A 23,439-nucleotide genomic window follows, 5' to 3' on the forward strand; every position below is an offset into this window, starting at 1 on the left:
CACAAATACTTCCAGAGAATCCTAGTTTTGAGTCGCTAGTGCCACAAGCCATTAGATCAGAATATTTGGTGCCTTGTGAATTAACCAAGTATTTCTGTTTCGCCTGCTTACTTGTAAATGATAACCCTTACCAAATAGATACTGTAATACTGGAATGCATGGTGTCTCTCAAATCTAAAATCAATTACATTAAACCTCCTCACTGTAATGCGTTTTGTAATGTCTCACATAATCATCTCTTTACTGGAGGTGTACCATTTAAGTGCAATGGTTCAGGTGCATAGGTGTTCTCCGTTAATCGTAGTAACCAGGTAGAATATCGGTAACAACCACAGAGAGTATCCTTTCACTATTATTTTCTTCAATCTATGTTCTTTTAAAATTAGACGTTGGATTGTATTTATTTTGATTTGTGTTTCCACTGGTACACGGTACAATTTTATACATCAGAATACAAAGAGTTAGTTTTGTTCACTAAAGTTGATGGGCACCTCAAAGAGAAGCAGATTAATTGCATGTTGATAAAGAGCACCAATGCTGTAGACTGTGTTGCTCTTCAAGGGCAGTGTTAAGGTCACATATTTGCATGTGTAAGATGCTTGAAACAAAAGGGCAGATTCAGAGTTTGGTTTTGCTGTTTAATAATTGATGAAGGGAAAGAACTTTTTAACTTATACTGAACAATCAGTTTCTGGCACGGAGACTAACAATAACACTTTGACTTTCACATCGTATGACTGAAAATGACGAGGCTGACCCATGTGATGAGTTGCCCAATGATATTCATTATACAGATGTGCATATGAAGAGTAGCCGCCTAGCTTTGAGACCCTGAGAGGTCCTCGTGAATGATACCCACTATGTTAGTCATTGCCTTTGCAAGAGTCTAAGCAAGGAGAAAGTGAGAAAGAACATTTGAGGTGGCAGCACGGTGGCACAGTGGTTAGCACTGGTGCCTCACGGCGCCGAGGCCCCAGATTCAATCCCCGCCCTGGGTCACTGTCCTTGTGGAGTTTGCACATTCTCCCTGTGTTTGCGTGGGTTTTGCTCCCACAACCCAAAGATGTGCAGGGTAGGTGGATTGGCCACGCTAAATTGCCCCTTAATTGGAAAAAACTTAATTGGGTACTTAAAATTTTTTTAAAAAGAACATTTGAGGAGCAACAAAGAGTTTCCGGTGCACTAGAGTTCTTTTTTTTCTCTCTCTTGGTATCAATTTTCCTTTCTTTCCTTATGACGTTGCTATGGTGCAGTTCCAGGATATTGGTCTTCCTCAAGTATTTATGCTTGATCCTTGATAATGTTTGGCTATTCAAGTGTGGTAAGCACTGCTGTCAAGCCCTATTCTGTCCTTGCCCAATCTCTACAGTTGAGTATTTCCAGCAGAGTTTTTAAGCAAGCATGCTGCCTGATTTCCTCTCTGCATAACCCAGAGCACCAAGGGCAACTGCTACAGCCCAGCTTCAAATCAGTGAATTTGATGCAGACTAGGGAGCAAATCCAGGGCTTTTCTGATTTGTATGGAGACACTACTCATTGTATGAACCTATTGAGCTATTATGAGATCTTGGGCTTCTTTCTCCGCGCACTGGGAAGATAAATTATCTCCCGTTTCTTCCTCAATAATAGAAAGAAAGGATATGGCTGAGTGGAGCGATTGCATAGAATAGAATAATAATTGTTATATAATTAAATGTAGTGCAATTAAATGATAATACCATCTTTGAAGTGATAATTTGGTATTAATCGTGGCTTGATTTAACAATGAAGAAAGTTAGGTTTTGTTAGATGTGCACTACTCCTTCCCTCTTGATAGGAGCTGTGTATAACGGATACATGCTGTACTAAGGTTGATGGGCACAGCAAAACGAATTAATTGCATGTTGATAAAGAGCACCAATGCTGCAGACTATGTTGCTCTTCAAGGGCAGTGTTAAGGTCACATAAGAACTAGGAGCAGGAGTAGGCCATTTGGCCCCTCGAGCCTGCTCCGCCATTCAATGAGATCATGGCTGATCTTTTGTGGACTCAGCTCCACTTTCCCACCCGAGCACCATAACCCTTTATTCCTTTATTCTTCAAAAAACTACCTATCTTTATCTTGAAAATGAAGGAGCCTCAACTGCTTCACTGGGCAGGGAATTCCATAGATTCACAACCCTTTGGGTGAAGAAGTTCCTCCTAAGCTCAGTCCTAAATCTACTTGCCCTTATTTTTGTTTTATTCATTTTCGCATGTGTACGATGTGTGAAACAAAAGGCAGATTCAAAGGTTGGTTTTGCTGCTTAATAATTGAAGGAGGTAAAGAACTTTTTAACTTGTACTGAACAACCAGTTTTATTCTACAAAACAAGACTTACACTCTTACTATGCTTTCACAATAACAGAAGACCTGTCACTGTACCCCTTCAGAATGGGGCAGCTGAAGACCCAGAATGCGGAGAAAATGATCAACCTGCACCAGAGGACAGCAGATCTGAAGGAGAAAGTATGTTTTCTATTTGTGCAGTCAGTTCTTCTCCTTTTGAATCCATAGAACCATAGAATCCCTACAGTGTAGAAGGAGGCCATTCAGCCCATATTGGGTCTGCACCAACCCTCTGAAACAGCACCCACCTAGGCCCACTCCCTCTGCTATATCCCTGTAACCCCATCTAACCTGCACATATTTGGACACTAAGGGACAATTTAGTAGGCCAATCCACCTAACCTGCACACTTTTGGAAACCGGAGCATCAGGAGGAAACCCACGCAGACACGGGAATAATGTGCAAACTCCATACACTGTCGCCCAAGGCCAGAATTTAACCCGGGTCCCTGGTGCTGTGAGGCTGCAATGCTAACCGCTGTGCCAATGTGCTGCCTGTATCCCTTATAATATTTGGTAACCTCATTCAATCTTCTGTGACAGGACGGGAAAATCAGTAGTTGAAGGTTAAATACTTTTTGGTGCAATTCAAAGGGGAACGTTTGAATTCTAAAAGAAATAGGAGTAGGAGTAGAATGTACAGCCCGGCGAGTCTGTTCTGCTATTCATTATGATCATGGCTGACATTAGGCTTCAACTCCACTTTCCCGCCCCCTCCCCATATTCCCGAGAGACCAAAAATCTGTCTATCCCAACATTCAATATGTTCAACAAAGGAGCATCCTTGAGATTCGAGGGTAGAGAATTCCAAAGATTCACAACCCTTTCGGCAAAGTCATTTCCTTTCATCTCAGCCTTGAATGATCAACCCCTTATCCAGAGGCTGTGCCCGCATGAAGGAGAACCTCTGGCTACTAGTGACATCACCATGAGACACCATGTGGATGAGGGAGTTCCTATTCCTCATATGCTACCAGTAACATCATCACCCACATGAACCTGAGATGAGCTTCCAACCACATATCTGCTCAATCATAAGAACTAGCTACTTGCATCTGTTTGTTACCTCTAAACTTTACCGTTCCAATACTTGAATGGCTAACCTTTCACCTAGTACCCTACATGAACTTGACATCATCCAAATCTCTGCTGTCCATATCCTAACTTGCACTAAATAGTGTTCACCCCTCATCCCTGTTCTCACAGATTACTCTATTTTAAAATTCTCATGGTTTATTTTTAATTCACTACATCCCTTCCTATCTGTAGCCTCTTCCTCGTTCACCTTTCCAAGACCTTTGTGCTTTTCCAAACTGTTTTTTTAATTGAGAGTACCCAATTATTTTCAATTGAGGGGCAATTTAGCGTGGCCAGTCCACCTACCCTGCACATCTTTTTTTTTTTTGGGTGTGAAACCCACGCAAACACGGGGAGAATGTGTAAACTCCACACGGACAGTGGCCCAGAGCCGGGATCGAACCCGGGTCCTCGGCGGCGTGAGGCAGCAGCACTAACCACTGTGCTACCATGGCGCTCTTGCTCTTCCAAATCTGACCTCTTTCACATTCCGATTTTAATCAATCCACTATTGATAGCTGTGTACTGCCAGCTGCCAAGGGCCTGAATTTTGGAATTCTCTCCCTAAGCCTCCACTCTCTTGCTGTAAGACATGACCAGGCTGTTAGTCGTCTCTCTTAATATCTCCTTCTGTAGCTTAATGTCACAGGTGGGTTTGACTCATTTCCCCCCCTCCCCCCTCATGCTGATAATCAAGGGTGGCAGTCCTGTGCAGCACTGAGAGAATGCTGCAATGTAGGAGAGGCTGCCTTCCTGACTGGTCTTCAGATCTTGTTCAAAGAAGAACAGCACTCTTGGTATTCTGTTGAATGTGGCATTTTTTCTTTTTTTCCTCTGTCTCCCTTTCTTTCCTTTATGCCTTTCTCCCTCTCCCCCAACCCCTTTGCTACACTCCAACCACACCGCACCCACTTCCTTCAACCATACTCTGTGCTCCTGTGATTGCCAGACACGGTCACCACCGTTCCCGGTTGTGTCCTTCATCACATGATTTCCTGCCCGGCAGCCTCCTATCGCTCAAACTGGCCACTGGCCAGGAAGTAAGGAAATGCTAGTTAGCAACTTCTATTAAATGAGGCAAATAATTTGCAAACCCAGAATTTCCAAGTCCTCCTTATCGATTCCTTCTGTATGAAATATCAGGGCCTAATTCCTGCAGTATTGCATTATTAATTTCATGTCAAAATGAGTGTGGATGTAAATCTTTTTTTATGTTATGTTATAGGTTGCAAGATTTAGTGTTATGACTTATGTTCCTTTTTATTTTTTATTTTTATTTTTAAAAATATTTTTATTAAGGTTTTTCAACAACACAATTTTTTCCCCTTACAAACAATCCCCCCCCCCCCCCCCCCCGTAACAAAATAACGCAAATTCTCCCTGAGCAAGATATATACATGGCAAGATGGTATATTTACATAGCTTTATACACTGGCTCTTGGCCGCGCGTACCGTTTCCCCCCACCCTCCATGCTATCTCCCGCTCGTCCATCCCCTCAAACAGTCTCTCGTTCCCCACCCCCCCCCAGGGTTGCTGCTGCTGATCGACCTTCTTCTAACGCTCCGCAAGATATTCTAGGAACGGTTGCCACCGCCTGTAAAACCCCTGTGCAGACCCTCTCAAAGCAAACTTGATTCTCTTCAATTTTATGAACCCCGCCATGTCGTTAATCCAGGCCTCCAGGCTAGGGGGCTTCGCCTCCTTCCACAATAGCAAGATCCTTCGCCGGGCTACTAGGGACGCAAAGGCAAGAATTACTACTCCAAATATTGCTAGCCCCCAGCTTGGCTTGACCCGGACTTTCACCACCTGGGATATTACTCCCGCCACTCCTCTCCAGAACCCCTCCAATGCCAGGCATGACCAAAACATATGGACATGGTTCGCCGGGCTCCCTGAACATCTTTCACATCTATCCTCTACCCCAAAGAACCTACTCAGCCTTGTCCTCGTCAAATGCGCTCTGTGAACCACCTTAAATTGTATCAGACTGAGCCTGGCACATGAGGAGGAGGTATTAACCCTACCCAGGGCGTCGGCCCATAGCCCTTCCTCAATCTCCTCCCCCAGCTCCTCCTCCCATTTACCTTTCAACTCTTCTACTAGCGCTTCCCCTCTTCTTTCATCTCTTGGTATATTTCCGACACCTTGCCCTCCCCGACCCAAACCCCCGAGATCACCCTATCTTGAACTTCTTGTGCCAGGAGCAACGGAAATTATCCCCGCCCGATGCCAGCCTTGGAACCCCCCGTCCATTTTCCCCGGGACAAACCGGTGGTTACCCCTGATCGGGGACCACACTGATGCTCCCATTGCACCCCTGTGTCTTCTCCACTGGCCCCAGATCTTTAGTGTTGCCGCCACCACCGGGCTTGTGGTGTATTTTGTCGGCGAGAGCGGCAGCGGTGCCGTTACCAACGCCCCCAGGCTCGTTCCTTTACAGGACGCCATCTCCATCCTCTTCCATGCCGCCCCCTCTCCCTCCATAACCCACTTACGGATCATCGCCACATTTGCTGCCCAGTAGTAACTCTCTAGGTTTGGCAAAGCCAACCCTCCTCGGTCCCTGTTGCGTTCCAAGAACCCTCTCCTAACCCCCGGGGTCTTATTTGCCCACACATACCCCATGATACTCCGACCTACTCTCTTGAAAAAGCCCTTGGTGATCACGATGGGGAGGCACTGAAACACGAACAAAAACCTCGGAAGGACCACCATTTTGATCGACTGCACCCTACCCGCCAACGAGAGCGGGAGCATGTCCCATCTTTTAAAATCCTCCTCCATTTGCTCCACCACCCTCGTCAAATTCAGTTTATGTAGGGCCCCCCAACTCCTGGCTATCTGGATCCCCAGATACCGAAAGCTACTCTCCGCCCTCCTCAGCGGCAGGTCCCCTATCCCTCTTTCTTGGTCCCCTTCCTGTAATACAAAAAGCTCACTCTTCTCTACATTAAGCTTGTAGCCCGAGAACTCTCCAAACTCCTTCAGAGTCCGCATGACCTCCACCATCCCCTCCATTGGGTCCGCCACGTATAGCAGCAGGTCATCCGCATATAGCGATACTCAATGCTCCTCTCCCCCGCGGACTATCCCCCTCCATTTCTGGTACTCCCTAAGTGATATGGCCAAGGGTTCGATCGCCAATGCAGACAACAGGGGGCACCCCTGTCTCGTCCCTCGGTACAGCCGAAAGTACTCCGACCTCCGCCGGTTTGTCACTACGCTCGCCACCGGGGCGCTGTAAAGGAGATTAACCCATCTAATAAACTCGCCCCATAACCCAAACCTGCGCAATACCTCCCAGAGGTACTCCCACTCTACTCGGTCAAAGGCTTTTTCCGCGTCCATAGCTGCCACTATCTCCCTCTCCCTCCTCCGATGTCATCGTTATCACGTTTAAGAGCCGCCGCACATTGGTATTTAACTGCCTGCCCTTTACGAATCCCGTTTGGTCCTCGTGAATCACCCCCAGGACACAGTCCTCAATCCTAGTGGCCAGTACCTTCGCCAATAGCTTAGCGTCCACATTAAGGAGCGAAATCGGCCTGTACGATCCACATTGCAGTGGATCCTTGTCTCGCTTTAGAATCAGGGAGGTTGTCGCCTCCGACATTGTCTGGGGCAGGGTTCCCTCCTCTCTTGCCTCGTTGAAGGTCCTCACGAGTAGTGGGGCCAGCAGGTCCACATATTTTCCATAGAATTCCACCGGGAACCCGTCCGGCCCACGGGCCTTCCCCGCCTGCATGCTCCCCAAACCCTTACTCAACTCCTCCAACCCAATTGGTGCACCCAAACCAACCGCCTCCTGCTCCTCCACCTTCGGGAACCCCAGCTGGTCCAGGAATCGCCTCATCCCCCCTTCCCCCCCCTGGGGGCTGGGATCTGTACAGCTCTTCATAGAAGTCCTTAAATACCTTATTTATTTCCATTGCACTTCGAACCGTGGCTCCCCTTCCATCTTTGATTCCCCCTATTTTCCTCGCTGCTGCCCTCTTACGGAGCTGGTGCGCCAGCATCCGACTAGCCTTTTCCCCGTACTCGTAAGTCGCCCCTTGCGCCTTCCTCCACTGTGCCTCCGCCTTCCCTGGGGTCAACAGGTCAAACTCCGTCTGGAGCCGTCGCCTTTCCCCAAATAATCTTTCCTCTGCGTATCTCCTGTCCACCCGCAAGATCTCCCCCACTAGCCTCTCCCTTTCCATTCCCTCTATCTTCTCCCGATGAGCCCTGATGGAGATCAGCTCTCCCCTGATCACCGCCTTCAACGCCTCCCATACCACCCCCACTCGCACCTCCCAGTTGTCGTTGGCCTCCAAGTACCTTTCGATACACCCCCTCACCTTCCCACGCACCACCTCATCGGCCAGCAGTCCCACATACAGCCGCCACAGACGGGTGTTGGTCCCTCTCCTCTCCCAGCTCCAGTTCCACCCAGTGCGGGGCATGGTCCGAAACGGCTATGGCCGAATACTCCGTCCCCCCCCACTCTCGGGATGAGCGCCCTGCCCAGAACAAAGAAATCTATCCGGGAGTAAGCCTTATGCATGTGGGAGAAAAAAGAAAATTCCCTGGCCTTCGGTCTTGCAAACCTCCATGGGTCCACTCCCCCCACCTGATCCATAAACCCCCTAAGCACCTTGGCCGCCGCCGGCCTCCTTCCCGTCCTTGATCTGGAGCGGTCCAGTGCTGGGTCCAGCACCGTATTGAAGTCCCCTCCCATTATTAGTCCTCATACCTCCAGGTCCGGAATGCGCCCCAACATGCGCTCCATGAATCCAGCATCATCCCAGTTCGGGGCGTATACATTTACCAACATCACCAACGTCCCTTGCAACCTACCACTCACCATCGCATATTTCCGTCCATTATCCGCTACGATAGTCTTGGCCTCAAATGACACATGCTTTCCCACCAGAATTGCCACCCCTCTATTTTTTGCGTCCAATCCCGAGTGAAATACCTGTCCCCCCCCCCCCCCCCCGCTAGATCCCCGTCTAGCTTTTTTGCTCCCCCCATATCCCTCCCGTAAGTCAGCTGACACCTGCTGACCCCGGCTTCCCCCGCCATCCCTTTAACCCCCCCATGTGGGAATCTCCCAATCAATGTACATTCCTTTGTTCCCCTTCCCGCCTTTTTTGCCGCGCGTGGGAAAGACAACCCCGCGCTTCCCAAAGCCTGTCCCGCCTCCCATGGCGCAGCTCCTGTCATGACCCTGTCCCTCTCCCCCAGCCCATATATCCTTTCCTGCGCGTGGTTGACCCCCTATGTACAACAACCGTCATACTTCAACCCTCAAACATCCCCCTCCCACACAAACCCTCAATTAGAGTCCAATTTTTCAGCTAGTATAAAGGTCCACGCCTCTTCGGGCGTTTCGAAGTAGTGGTGTTGGCCATTATGTGTAACCCACAGTCGCTCTGGCTGCAACATTCCAAATGTCACTTCTTTCCGATGCAGCACCACTTTGGCCCGGTTGAAACCCGCTCTCCACTTATCGACCTCCGTGCTCCAGTCCGGGTATATTCTGATCTCCGCATTGTCCCACTTGCTGCTCCGTTCCTTCTTGGCCCATTTCAGGACCCTCTCTCTGTCCGTAAACCGGTGAAATCTCACCACCATCGCCCTTGGCGGCTCTTTTGCCTTGGGCTTCCTCGCTAGCACTCGGTGCGCCCCATCCAGCTCCAGCAATCTCGGGGGGGCGGGGCCGCCACACCCATCAGCATCTCAATCATTGTGCCCGCATATGCCGCGGCATCGGCCCCCTCCATTCCTTCTGGGAGACCCAGGATCCTCAAGTTGTTTCTCCTTGATCTGTTCTCCAGGCCTTCGAGTCTTCCCGCCCACGTCCTGTGCAGCGCCTCGTGCCGCTCCACTCTCTCCGCCAGGCCCACAAGCTCGTCGTCGTTCTCACTCACTTTTTCCTGGATCTCCTGAATCTTCACCTCTTGGGCTTTCTGGGTTGCTCCAAGTTTTTCCACCATTGCCAGTATAGGCGCCACCATCTCCTTACGCAGCTCCTCGAAGCAGCCCTTGATGAACTCTTTCATCTCCTCTCGGTCTGTGGACGCCGCCATTTTGTTTTTTTCTTCTTTCTTATCCCGCTGCTCCAGGGCCGCTTTCCTCGCCGTTTCACTGCGGGTCCGGTCCATGCAGGTCTGTAGGGGACTTCCTCCGTTCTTCCCCACGGGTTTTTTTTTTTAAAGGTCCGTTGGGGCTCCGTTAGAGGGCCCAAAAGTCCGTTTCTGCGGGAGCTGCCGACTCGCGCGGCTTAGCTCCGCATCGCCGCGACCCAGAAGTCATGTTCCTTTTTAAATGCGCAATATCAATTGAGAATAGATTGTTTATTCAGGTGTTACATGCTTCAATGTTTAATAATTATTTTATGGGAAGTGGATGTCGCTGGCAAGGCCAAAATCTGTTGCCCATCCCTAATTACCCTTGCAACTGAGTGGCTTGCTGCCATTTTAGAGGGCAATTGAAAATCAACCACATTGCCGTGGATCTGGAGCACAGTGGGCTAAACAGCTAGCTTGTAATGCAGAACAAGGCCAGCAGCACGGGTTCAATTCCCGTACCAGCCTCCCCAAACAGATGCCGGAATGTGGTGACTCGGGGCTTTTCACAGTAACTTCATTGAAGCCTACTTGTGACAATAAGCGATTATTATATTATTATTACATGTAGGCCAGACCAGGTAAGGATGGTAGATTTCCTCCCCTAAAGCATATTAGTGAACCAGATGGGCTTTTACGACAATCGCTGATGGTTTCACGGTCGCCATTACTGAGCCTAGCTTTCAATGGCAGAATAATTTGATTTAAATTCATGATAGCACAGCGGTTAGCACTGCTGCCTCAGTGCCAGGGACCGGGTTCGAGTCCAATCTTGGTCACTGTCTGTGTGGAGTTTGCACTTTCTCTCCGTGTCTGCGTGGGTTTACTCAAGGTGCTCTAGTTTCCTCTCACAGTCCAAAGATGTGCAGGTTAGGTGGATTGGCCATGCTAAATTGTCCCTTAGTGTCCAAAATATTAGGTGGGGTTACGGGAACAAGGTAGGAGCGTGGGCCTGGGTAGGGTGTTCTTTCAGAGCAGATTCAATGTAGACTCAATGGCTCCTTCTGCACTGTAGAATCAAGATTCTATAAATTCCTCCAGCTGCGGTGCGATTTGAACCCATGTCTCCAGCGCATTAGTCTGACCCTCCAGATTACTTGTCCAGTGAGATTACCATCACCTCCCTTAATTGCATTGTTCAAAAGGTGAACGCCTGCCAGTCACACTCTAATGTTTTTGTTTCTGTTTTCAGTTGCTTGCAGTAAGTGGGGTTTAGTGGTCGATCGTCTCCTTGTACTTTGCTTGAATTTCTCCAAGATCCTCAACTGCATTCAAGTGATTATCTGGAGGCTCCTTGAATTACATGTGATGAAACTGGTGGCTCTGTTCAGTGTGTGGGTGGCAGTGAAAGAGGTAGGAGCCCTGAGTAACGTTATCCACTCTAAAGATTTTGTACAGTTGTGATTTAAGTTACTAAGCGCGAAACTTTCTCTTGTGGCTTGTTCTTGCAGGTAAATCCAACATTGCTGACCTTGATACTAATTTATGTAAACTGAAAACAAAGTCCCATGTTGCAAAATATTCAAGCACCTGGGGCGGGATTCTCCGACCCCCCGCCGGGTTGGAGAATCGCCGGGGGCTGGCGTGAATCCCGCCCCCGCCGTGTCCCGAAGTCTCCGCCACCAGAGATTCGGCGGGGGCGGGAATCGTGCCGCGCCGGTCGGCGGGCCCACCCCCGCCGATTCTCTGGCCCATGATAGGCTGAAGTCCCGCTGCTGGAATGCCTGTCCCGCCAGCATGGATTAAACCACCTTTTGAACGGCGGGACAAGGCAGCGCGGGTGGGCTCTGCCGTCCTGGGGCGGGGGGGGGGGGTGCGCGCGGGGCGATCTGGCCCCGGGGGGTGCTCCCACGGTGGCCTGGCCCACGATCGGGGCCCACCGATCCGCGGGCGGGCCTGTGCCATGGGGGCACTCTTTTTCTTCCACCTTCACCATGGTCTACACTATGGCAGAGGCGGAAGAGACCCTCTCCCCTGCGCATGTGTGGGGATGACATCAGCAGCAGCTGCCGCTCCTGCGCATGCGGGGACCCGTGTCGCCCGGTGAAGACCTTTCGGCCCTGGCTGGTGTGGCGCCAAAGGCCTTTCCCGCCAGTTGGTGGAGCGGAAACAGCTCCGGCGCGGGCCTAGCCCCAAGGTGAGGGCTTGGCTCCTAAAGGTGCGGAGACTTCCGCACCTTTGGGGCGGCCCGACGTCGGAGTGGTTCCCGCCACTCCATCATGCCGGGACCTCCCGCCCCACCAGGTAGGGGAGAATCCTGCCCCTGATCAGTATGGCAGCAGAGGAAAATTATGATTAATATGATGGTCCCGTATTAAATTTGACCACACAGAACTTTGACTGTATTCTAACCAAAGTGTTTTGGAATATCTTCCCTGCAGTTACAATAATAAATAAAGATGAGTCAGTTCAACAGTTTATTGAAGATTTTTCTTCTGCAAACATAGTGTTCCATAACCTCAGTGATGTGTTATATATGTTGGATTAACACGGACTGCAACTCGATGCAGTATCATTTGAAAACAGCCTTCCATCGCTGTAGATGGTTCAACACTGCTTTATTGAACTTGCCGAGTAATGTACACAGTTCGCTGTGGGTGGACACTCTATTAATCTAAGCTTGCTAACCTTGGTCTGGCTTGCCCAGACTTGCTCTGTGCCATGTGTAGTGGGTGCTGACTGTACAATGCACCCTGACTGTTGTGACAGCTATCACCAGTGCGAAGAGGCCTAGCCTTCCTGTCACGTGTATTTTCTACTGGTAATGTACCCTGTAGTGTCCTGCCTGGTGATTAGTTGTTCTGTATTCTGTGTGGTGATTGGTTCCTTTGAGTCCATCACTGCCTGTCTGTATCTCATTATGAACATGAGTGCATATTATGACATCTCCCCTTTTAAAAAAAATTTTGGATGCTTGTGGCTGTGTGCTTGTATTTACATGTGTGACTGTGTGCAAAATGGTGAGTGAGTGAATATATATACATGGGAAGGTGTCTATCGTGCATATACAGAACAAGGTGAACAAAATTTACACAGTTAAAGTCTATAAGTCCAGTCTTTGTGGTGGGCGATGGATTCTTGTCGACCGCCTCCGAGGTGGCGGGGGGGACGCCAGCGTCTCGACAGGCGGGATTGCTGCCAGATTGGCGGGCTCATAGTTTGAAATGTCCGGAGGAGGCGTCTCGACATACGGAGGGGTGTGGTCAGGTGGTGGTGGGCAGACAACTTTGCGCAGTGCCCTTCTGTTGCGCCTGAGAATGGAGCCATCAGCCATGCGAACAACGAAAGACCTGGGGGCAGCCTGTCGTATTACAACAGCTGGGGCTGACCAACCTCCCTCAGGCAGCTTGATGCGAACAACATCTTCTGGAGCCAGCACAGGCAAATCAGTGGCATGAGCATCATATGTGATCTTCTGCTGGTCCCTGAGTCGCTGCACTTTTCTGAGCACCGTGAGGTGATCAAGGTCTGGAACGTGGATGGCTGGAACAGTTGTCCGCAGGTTGTGATTCATGAGTAGTTGAGCCGGAGACAGACCAGTCGACAGAGGGGTTGCCCTGTATACCAACAGTGCAAGGTTAAAATCAGATGCAGAGTCTGCAGCCTTGCAGAGCAGATGCTTGACAATGTGGACCCCTTTTTCCACCTTCCCATTTGACTGAGGGTAATAGGGACTGGATGTGACATGTTTGAAGTGGTAGGATTGTGCAAAGTTGGACCACTCTTGGCTGTGGAAACATGGACCGTTGTCGCTCATCACTGAGTGGTATACCGTGCCTGGCAAACGTCTCCTTGCAGGCCTTGATGACTGATTTTGACGTGAGGTCCGACAGCTTCACAACTTATGGGTAGTTCGAAAAGTAATCGATCAGAAGTACATAGTCACGCCCATTTGTGTGAAGGAGGTCTATTCCCACCTTGGACCACGGAGAGGTCACGAGCTCATGTTGTTGGAGCGTCTCCTTGGGCTGAGATGGTTGGAATCTCTGGCATGTGGTGCAATTGAGCACCATGTTGGAGATGTCCTGGCTGATCCCAGGCCAGTAAACTGCCAGCCGAGCTCTGCGTCGGCATTTCTCGACTCCAAGGTGACCCTCATGGATCTGCTTGAGCACCATGGCCTGCATGCTGTGGGGGATAACAATTCGATCCAGTTTCAGAATGATCCCTTCAACAACCGTCAAATCATCCTTGACATTAAAAAACTGGTGGCATTGCCCCTTGCGCCACCCATTTGCGAGGTGGTGCATTACCCTTTGCAGCAGAGGGTCTTTGGCAGTTTCTGCTCGTATCTGGACGACACGTTCATCAGTGGCCGGGAGGTTGCTGGCGCACATCTGCACCTGTGCCTCAATTTGGCGATGAAGTTGGGAGAATCGCCTGGGCCGCCAAAATTTCCCGGGTCACCGGTCCGACGCCCTCCCGCAATTCTCCCAAGCGGTGGGAACGGCCCCGTCGAGTTCCGCGGGCCGCAGGCTGGAGAATCGCCGGAGACACCCAAAATGGTGATTCTCTGGCACCCCCGCTATTCTCAGGCCCGGATGGGCCAAGCGGCCAGGCCAAAACGGCGGGTTCCCCCTGGCGCCGTCCACACCTGGTCGCTGCCGTCGTGAACGGTGCTTGAACGCTGAGGGGACGGCCTGCAGGGGGGAGCGGGGATCCTGCACCGTGGTGTACCTTAAATGTGGCATGGCCCGCGATCGGTGCCCATCGATCGTCGGGCCGTCCTCGCTGAAGGAGGACTTCCTTTCTTCTGCAGCCCCGCAAGATCCGTCTGACGTCTTCTTGCGGGGCGGACTCGGAGAGGACGGCAACCACGTATGCGCGGATGATGCCCGTTATGCGGCGCCGGCCACGTCATCTATGCGGCGCCGCCTTTACGCGGGTGACTAGGCCTGGCGCGTGTAGATGACGTGGCCCCGATCCTGGCCCATTGTCGGGGCCTGAATCGGTCGGGATCGGGGCCGTTTTGCGCCATCATGAACCTCGACGGCGTTCACAACGGCGCGCCCACTTCGGCGCGGGAGTGGCAAATCCCGCCCTACATGTTCGCAGGGCGTGGTGATGGATCTGGATAGGGCATCCGCGATTATCAGCTCCTTGCCCGGTGTGTAGACGAGGTCGGAATCATATCGGCGGAGTTGCAGAAGAATGCGCTGTAGCCGGGGCGTCATGTCATTTAAATCCTTCAGGATGACGTGGACTAAGGGTCTGTGGTCTGTTTCCACCGTGAACTTTGGCAAACCGCACACGTAATCGTGCAATTTGACGATTCCTGTTAGGAGAACCAGGCACTCCTTTTCAATCTGTGTGTACCTTTGCTCGGTCGGAGTCATACGGATGCGTATGCCACTGGAGCCCAGGACGAGGAGTCATCTTTCTGGAGGAGCACTGCACCAATGCCGCCTTGGCTTGCGTCCGTGTATATTTTTGTTTCCTTGGTCGGGTCAAAGAACGCCAGGACTGGGGCCGTGGTGAGCTTTGCCTTGAGCTCCATCCACTCCGCTTGATGTGTTGGTGTCTACTGGAATACTGTGGTCTTTTTTCTAGATGCCGGAGGGCTGTGGTGTGGGATGCCATGTTAGGAATGAATTTTCCCAGAAAATTCACCATCCCCAGGAAGCGTAGTACCGCATTTTTGTCCTCTGGGGTCTTCATGGCATTGATTGCCGTTACTTTGTCGGAATCAGGTTGCACATTCTGCTGGGATATTTGGTCACCCAGAAACTTGATTGATGACAGACCAAATGAGCATTTGGCCCTGTTTGGCTTGAGGCCATTCTCGTGGACCCTTTTAAAGACCTGTTTGAGCCGATCTATGTGCTCCTCGGGGGTCATGGACTAGATTATTACATCATCCACATAGACTCGCACACCCTCGATGCCCTCCATCATTTGCTCCATTATGCGGTGAAAGACTTCGGAGGCTGAAATGATACTGAAAGGCATGCGGTTGTAACAGTACCTGCTGAATGGAGTGTTAAACGTGCAGAGCTTCCTGCTGGAGTCGTCCAGTTGTATTTGTCAGAAACCATGTGAGGCGTCCAGCTTGGTAAAGAATTTGGCGTGTGCCATCTCAGAGGTTAATTCTTCCCGCTTCGGGATCGGATAGTGCTCCCTCATGATGTTGCGATTGAGGTCTTTGGGATCGATACAGATTCGTATTTCGCCCGAGGGCTTCTTCACGCAGACCATGGAGCTGACCCAGTCTGTTGGTTCTGTGACCCTTGAAATGATGCCCTGGCTTTGGAGCTCTTGCAGCTGCGCTTTTAAACGATCCTTTAGAGGAGTCGACACCCGGCGTGGTGCATGAATGACTGGGGTGGCATCCGGCTTGAGTAGTATTTTGTAGCTATACGGGAGCATGCCCATCCCATCGAACACATTGGGATATTGCGTGAGGATGCCGTCTATGTCAGCCTGTAGATTCACATGAGATGAGGCAGTCGGAGGGCAGAGGACATGGCATGGATTCGCTGTACCAGATTAAGGAGTTTACATGCACAGGCACCAAACAGGGATGCCTTGTCAGGCCTGACAATCTCGAATCTTTACGTCGCCGTGATTGCCTTGTGGGATACAACTAGATGACACGATTCACTAGCAGCTATGGCATTGCCATTGTAATCAAGGAGCTGGCAGGCTGGTGGAAGAATTTTGGGTTGGTCTTGGATGCTGTCGAGGTCTGCCCGGGGTATGAGGTTTGCAGACGCACCAGTGTCCAGTTTGAATTGGATTCTGCACTGATTCACTTTAACGACAGCGCGCCATTCGTCACCAGAATCCACACTTAGGATTGAGAGGCACTTTGCATCAGTGGAGGAGACATTCTCACGTGTGGTGATAATGCCCACCTGATATGGAGACTCGAGGCAGTCATCATTTGGGTCCGTTGGGCTTTCAGGATCGGAATCCTGCATGCCTTGCTGTATGCAGTGGACAGGTCTGCGTTGCAGCTGGGACCGCTGGCTTTTGACCGGTGGAGCGGACCTACATAAGGCCGCATAATTCCCAGGCTTTCCACATTATAGACATCGCCTTCCTTTGGCTGGGCATTACTGCTTTAAATGGGCGGAGCTACAATTTTGGCACGCTGACGTTAGAGCGTTCCGTGTGCCTTCGCGCCTGCGCAGTGAGGTCGGCCGCGCTTGCACATGCGCAGTAGGGTTTTTGGCCGCATTGTCTTCCCAATTGCGGTGCGCTTGCGCGGGGCCCCATGGAAAGCCCGCGAAACGGCCACTGAAGCCCGCGAAATGGCCATTCTCCTCAATGCTCAGGCCCTGCATCCTAGCGATGGCCTGTACAGTTTCTGCCTCGTGGGAGTCTAGTTTTGCCGTTTCTGCCGCCTTGATGTGGGGGTAGCGATTTCTGGCATGTTCATGGACAACGCACGTTTCGATGGCGATCGGGAGGGTCATGCGTTTGATTTTAAGGAGCTGCACCCGCAGGGAGTCGGAATGGACCCTGAAAACGATCTGATCCCGGATCATGGAATCAGCAGTCGACTCATAGTTACATGACTGCGGTAAGATGCGGAGATGGGTCAAAAAGGAGTGAAAAGGTTCGTCCTAACCCTGAAGCCTCTGTTGGAAGATGTACCGTTCAAAGCTCTCATTTAGCTCAACTTCACAGTGGCTGTCGAATTTTTGCAGAATGGTCTGGAACTTTGCTTTATCTTCTCCTTGGGCAAACGTGAGCGTGTTAAAGATGTGGATGGCGTGATACCCGCCCTCGACAGGAGCAGCGCGATTTTCCTGGCATCTGATGCTTCCTCAAGGTCGGATACTGCGAGGTGTAGGAGGAACTTCTGTCTGAAGACCCTCCAGTTGGCGCCAAGGTTGCCGGAGATCCGGAGCTGCGGAGGGGCCTGGATCTTTTCCATACCGCTGGCTGTTTGCTACTTGCTTTCCGGTCGTTTCAGATTTACTCGAGGTAGGTCCGTTTGGGTTAATAGTTTCCTGGTACCATGACGTGTTATATATGTTGGGTTAACACGGACTGCAACTCGATGCAGTATCACTTGAAAACAGGCTTCCAATGCTGTAGATGGTTCAACACTGCTTTATTGAACTTGCCGAGTAATGTACATAGTTCGCTGTGGGTCGACACTCTATTAATCTAAGTTTGCTAACCTTGGTCTGGCTTGCCCAGACTTGCTCTGTGCCATGTGTAGTGGGTGCTGACTGTACATTTCACCCTGACTGTTGCTACAGCTATCACCAGTACGAAGAGGCCGAGCCTTCCAGCCTCGTGTATTTTCTACTGGTAATGTACCCAATAGTGTCCTACCTGGTGATTAATTGTTCTGTACTCTGTGTGGTGATTGGTTCCTTTGTGTGTCCATCACTGCCTGTCTGTATCTCATTATGAACATGAGTGCATAATATGACACTCAGAAAATGATATTTATTTTCCTTTTTTTCCCCAAATTTGTTTTCCAGCCATCAGTCATGAATTTTCTCTTTATTGTCCTCTGGGCGTTCGCTATGCCGTACACTAAGTTTCGTCCAATGGCTTCCTGCATTTCAACTTTGTGGGTTTGCATCATTATTGTCTGTAAAATGCTGTATCAGCTGAAGATTGTAAATCCAGCAGAATACTCCAGCAACTGCACAACGGTAGGAAGTATCTCCTTTGATCCATTTGATCTTCATTGGTGGCAGCACTTACGTGAGTCACAAAGAAAGTGTAGCAATGACTAGGCTGTAGTTTGGATAAGTACGCACAAGAACTCCGCGGAAACAGCTGTTAGTCTATAAATGCGGTGTTAAAGGAACGAATTTGAGCTAACAGCTGACTGAAGGCAAGCTGAGCAATAGATTTGAATGAGGCCTGTTGAAAATGTATTTGGGGCACATTATAGATCAAGCGGGGTTGGTGAAATAATAGCTTCAAAGTTCTGTATCTGTATCTTCCAATTACAGACATATTGATACTGTCTGCATGGTTTGATCTGACACTAGCCCTCTGCCTTGTTCTATTTCTTCATATCTTCAAAGGCCCCCTCAAAATTTACCTCTTTGTTTTAGCAGCTCCACTAATTTACTCTCTCCTTGCTTGCATCTGCTAAAGATGGTTGAGATATTTTGTTACATGACATTTGTTCTAAAGGTACAAGTCATTGCTCTTCGGTGCCTGTATTTTTATTGTACATGGCGCTTATAGATTGATGCATTGAAATATTTTTTCTGCAGCACTCTCCGAATGAAACTAATCTCAAACCAGACGAGATCCTACAATCTGCACTGTACAGAGAACCCGTGGACCCAGCCAACTGGTTTGGATTCAGAAAAGAATCTCTCATTCTTGCTTACATCCAAGTAAGTGATCAAAGATTTGAACCTGAATCGCAACACAGTTCATTTTGTACTGGTCCTGTCCAAATTACACCAAGTAGCAAGTTCAGGGTAACATTCACTTTCAACGGTAGTACCAGGGCTGCCCATTACAATTCCAGAGGTAATAGCATTCTCAAGCAGCTGCAAGTCTTATTCTTTTCGATGGAGGAGATCTTGGGTTTGCTGCTTAAAAAAACCTTGGTGAGTTACCGTAAGTAATGCACACTTGACGCTCAATACACTGGTTGTGGAAAAGGGTGATGGTGAGGTTGTTCGATTCAGTGCCCTTCAAACAGATTGCTTTAACCCAAGTGGTGTCATGGTTCTTGAGTGCCACTGCAGTGACACCCATTCAAATAAGTGGGGGGTGTTCCTTCATGCTCCTGATTTGTGCCTTGTAACTGGGGAGGCTTTCGATATTCTGAAGATGAGCCACTTGCTGCAGTATAGCCAGTCTCTAACATGCTCAAGTAGCCATAAAATTTATATGGCTGGTTCAGTTGAGTTTCTGGTCAATGATGGCTCCTAACATGTTGATTGTAAGAGATTCAGCAATAATAATGTGATTGAATGCCAAGGAGAGATGGTTAGGCTCTTTGTTGTAGATCTTTATTGCCTGGCACTTGTGTGACACAAATATTATTTGCCACCTATCAGGCCAAGCCTGATGACATCCCGATTGTAATGCATATGGGGAGGGTCTACATCATTAACTGAGGGGTTTCAAATGGAGCTGAGCACTGCCCAATCATAGTGAACAGCCACGCTACTGACCTCACAAAAGATAGGTCATTGATTAAACAGCTGAAAATCCTTGGGGCTAGCAAGCACCAGCATCAACAGCAAGCTCCACGGTAGTTCTGTAATGGTGTGACTGGTAGTTTTGTAATGTCAGACAGTGTGAACTGAGAAGACAAAGTAGCCTTTGAGCTTTGAAGATTTTTATCATTTTATTTTCCTTACCACCCAGAGGAGCACTGAGCTCCTTAAACTAACGCATATGCACTTCATTTATGCATTCAATCCAGCATCATCTTCTTCTGCTCATGTTGCTGGTATTTGAAGTGACCGTGTACCGACATCAAGAGCATTTCCGCAAGTACAACCAACTGTTTCCACCCAGTACTGGCACCATCTTTCAGGAAATCACTCGGCAGCACCTGGATGAAAGCGTCATCAGTTGTGCAAAGTACTTAGCCAATTACTTCTTTTACAAGTTTGGATTAGAGGTAGGTGAAATGCTACAGATTGGGACAGCAAGTAAATAGTGTGCTCTTCACCTACTGTAGGCAAATTAATACTCGTGTCTCTTTGGTCCAAGCTTACACAAACAACTCCATGCATTATTATGATAAGGTGATTTGGTTCGATAAATATATAAAAATAGGTTGCTCAGATACCGCAGTTACGTAAATACAGCACTAGGTTTTTGTTTCAGGCAAGACGTTGTAACATTGTTCTTTTTAATTTTCTCTTTAAAAAGAATTCCCTGCTGTATTTAGTAATTCAAAACTCTATTTCACTTAAACTGTCACTTCTGATGAGCACATACCTGGCAATGCATTACACCACGGCACAATAAAATATAAACCCCAAAGTCAAAGTGAGACAATATTATTGTTCAGCATAAGTGGTCTAAATGGCATGTGAACATTACAAAACTTGAACACGTCAAAATATGCTCATTTATGTAAATTGAGATGTACGTAACTTAATGGAAACATGGATTTAAACATTATGTGGGTCTTTAAGTCTTCATTTTGTACCTATACCTTGCTCACAAAGACAAAAAAGCTTGCATATACACATGGATCGGAATTCTTCGGCCATTGGGATTCCCTGTTCCCGCCAGCAGCACACCCCCACCTGTGGATTTCCCAGCGGCGTGGGGTGGCTTCAATGGGAAATCCCATTGACAAGCGGCGAGAGTGGCGAATCCTGCAGCCAGCAAGCGCGCATTGACGCGGAACACACGGCTGGAGGACCAGAGAACCCGGCCATGCTCTGGATATCGTTCTATTGCGGAATAACCACCTTGCTGTACTCTCCCTCCTCCCCTCAATTGTTCTGTTTTTTGTGTCCTTTCTCTTTGTAGGTTTGCCTCCTAATGACAGTCAATGTGGTCGGGCAGCGGATGAACTTCCTTGTGATAATTCACAGCTGCTGGTTGGTTGTTATCGTGACGAGGCGTAAAAGACAGGCAATTGCTAAACTTTGGCCTAAGTACTGCCTCTTCCAGTCTCTTTTCCTGTTATACCAATACCTGCTGTGTGTGGGAATTCCACCAGCTCTGTGTCTAGGTATTCTGCATTTCCTCTTCATAAGGGATTGTAAATGGGTGTTGTCTTTCAGATATTTTTAGGTTTGTGTACATTTTTGTAAATGGAGGAAAATGGACTTGCAGTTTGTTGTTGATTTTGCTCTGTGACCAAGAGGTTGATGCACGTTCCTAGCCTTGCCTGATTGCCCCTGATTTGGGAAAGTTCCAAACACTGGCCAGAAGAGACAGCACAAGGATTTGAAAGACCCAAGGAGTCCTTGTGGGGCCTTGGGGATCGAGTGGCCTTGCAGAGATTACATATAAAAGTTTTATTCTTAAAACTTGTCCTGGCCTCTTCAGAACATGCCCCGACACAGCTGTCTGGATTAGTCTTGTATGATCCTCTTCGTTTTGGAGACTAGGTCCCCCACGCCGGCGTGGAAACGGTGGTCTTTCACACCAGGAAAACTGGCTTTAAAAGGCCACCGTTTCCCCGTTTTGCTGGGGGCTAGCAGGGAGGCAGCATAGAGCTCACAGCTCTAGCTACTGATACGGCCCCCAGCACTTCTGGTTCAGAGACCACGCATGTGCACGACGACGGCCTGCAGCGGCCGCGCCTCCTCCATGGCGGACTCAGCCCGCGGACCTGGACCGCCGAAGTAGTGGCCCCTGTCGCCACTCACGCACCTTGGACCGCCCGCCCACATTACCCCAGCGGCGAATGAAGCCCCACCCAGCCCGCCAATCAGCCCTCCCCTGACTGTGGCGCCCCGGACTGAGTCCGCAGCCGCCACGCGAGCTTCCATGACGGTGCGAGCACACGTAACCCATGATGTCGGGAATTCGGTTGGTCAGGGATGAAGTATCGCGAGGCAGGCCTCGGGCAGTGGCCTGAGGCGGTGGATAATCGGCGGAAGTACACCGCTTTTCAGGGGGCGGAGAATTTAGAAACCGGCGGCGCTCCTGATTTTGGCTCCAAAATGGATTCTCCGCCCTATCGGCAAACGTGATTTTGGCGTCGGGGAATGGAGAATCCTGCTCATTATCTTCGCACCAACAACGCGAATTACTGACTTTGCCGCCGCCAACCCCCACCCCCCGAGAGCACCCTGTCCTGTACTGTGTGTGGCAGTAGCCCCGGGACTTCCACCACCTGCCGTCTGGCAAACGCCCTTACCTGTAAGTACCTGAAGGTGTTCCCCGGGGGGGAGCCCGTATTTCTCCTCCAGCTCATCCAAGCTCGCATACTTCCCATCCACAAACAGGTCCCCCAACGTTCGTATCCCTGCCCTGTGCCACCCCGAAAACCCTCCACCTGTTCTTCCTGGGGTGAGCCGGTGGTTCCCCCGTAATGGGGTCCACGCCGATGCCCCAACGTCCCCCCTATGCCGCCTCCACTGCCCCCAAATTTTGAGGGCCGCCACCACCACCGGGCTCGTGGTATACCTCCTTGGAGGGAGCGGCAGCGGCGCCGTTGCCAGCGCCCCCAGATTCGTACCCACACAGGACACCGTCTCCAGCCTCTTCCATGCAGCCCCCTCCCCTTCCATCACCCACTTGCGCACCATTGTCGCATTGGCGGCCCAGTAGTGCCAACATCCCCCCCCCCTGTTCTGAGACAAGTTGTGATGACCAGGGCTGGGATCACATGGGGACTAGAGAATGAGTGCTTTCCCCCCCCCCCCCCCCACCACCACCCCCCAAAATTAATTTGAACCACCTACCTGGCAGCAATGATGCTGATATTTATGCTAATGATTTATTTAGTTGTGCATTTGACAGATACTGTGTAGCAAAATTAACTTTATTGAACAAATTTTTATTTTATTACTTCACAGATTACCCATGGAGATGGGCATCACCCATCACCATTCACTCCAACCTAATTAAGTGGTTTTACCTGCCTGACTTTGTGACTCTACCCAGTGCCACACACCTTATCTGTAAGTAGCTGCCTATGTTTAATTCTAAAGGTTTCAATCACGGGAATAATGTTGATGGCCCAATGTTAAAATAAAAGTTGTAGCTCTAATTTCATTTATCCCTTAACATAAGGCCAGGCTATATACTGGTTAGAACTGGCCATTGTGAAGAACGTCTGTGTATTTCCAGCATGAATCCCTTTGTGGTAGTGAGCCCCTTTCGCCGGGGAGAGGGGGGGTCATGTGACCCAATTGGCTGGGACGTTGTGAATCCTGAAGCTGAACGTGGGTTTTCCCAGCCAGTAAGGCACTGGAGTCGAAGTAGTCAGTAGCACATTTTTATACGCTGCATATAGTTTA

General features: G+C 49.7%; 1 protein-coding gene across 4 annotated transcripts in view; it reads left to right on the forward strand.

The window, feature by feature from the left end:
• piezo1 (piezo type mechanosensitive ion channel component 1 (Er blood group)) overlaps window positions 1-23,439 on the forward strand; it is a 423,492-nt gene that overhangs the window by 241,454 nt on the left and 158,599 nt on the right. For all 4 annotated transcript variants that reach the window (XM_072518003.1, XM_072518005.1, XM_072518006.1 and 1 more), the window contains exons 18-24: window positions 2,388-2,488; window positions 10,752-10,912; window positions 18,001-18,177; window positions 18,754-18,879; window positions 19,926-20,126; window positions 20,993-21,197; window positions 22,996-23,100. In XM_072518003.1, the coding sequence (XP_072374104.1) occupies window positions 2,388-2,488; window positions 10,752-10,912; window positions 18,001-18,177; window positions 18,754-18,879; window positions 19,926-20,126; window positions 20,993-21,197; window positions 22,996-23,100 (1,076 nt within the window). The remainder of the gene's footprint in view (window positions 1-2,387; window positions 2,489-10,751; window positions 10,913-18,000; window positions 18,178-18,753; window positions 18,880-19,925; window positions 20,127-20,992; window positions 21,198-22,995; window positions 23,101-23,439) is intronic.

The sequence above is a fragment of the Scyliorhinus torazame genome, chromosome 10 (assembly GCF_047496885.1).
Source record: "Scyliorhinus torazame isolate Kashiwa2021f chromosome 10, sScyTor2.1, whole genome shotgun sequence".
Lineage (NCBI taxonomy): Eukaryota > Metazoa > Chordata > Chondrichthyes > Carcharhiniformes > Scyliorhinidae > Scyliorhinus > Scyliorhinus torazame.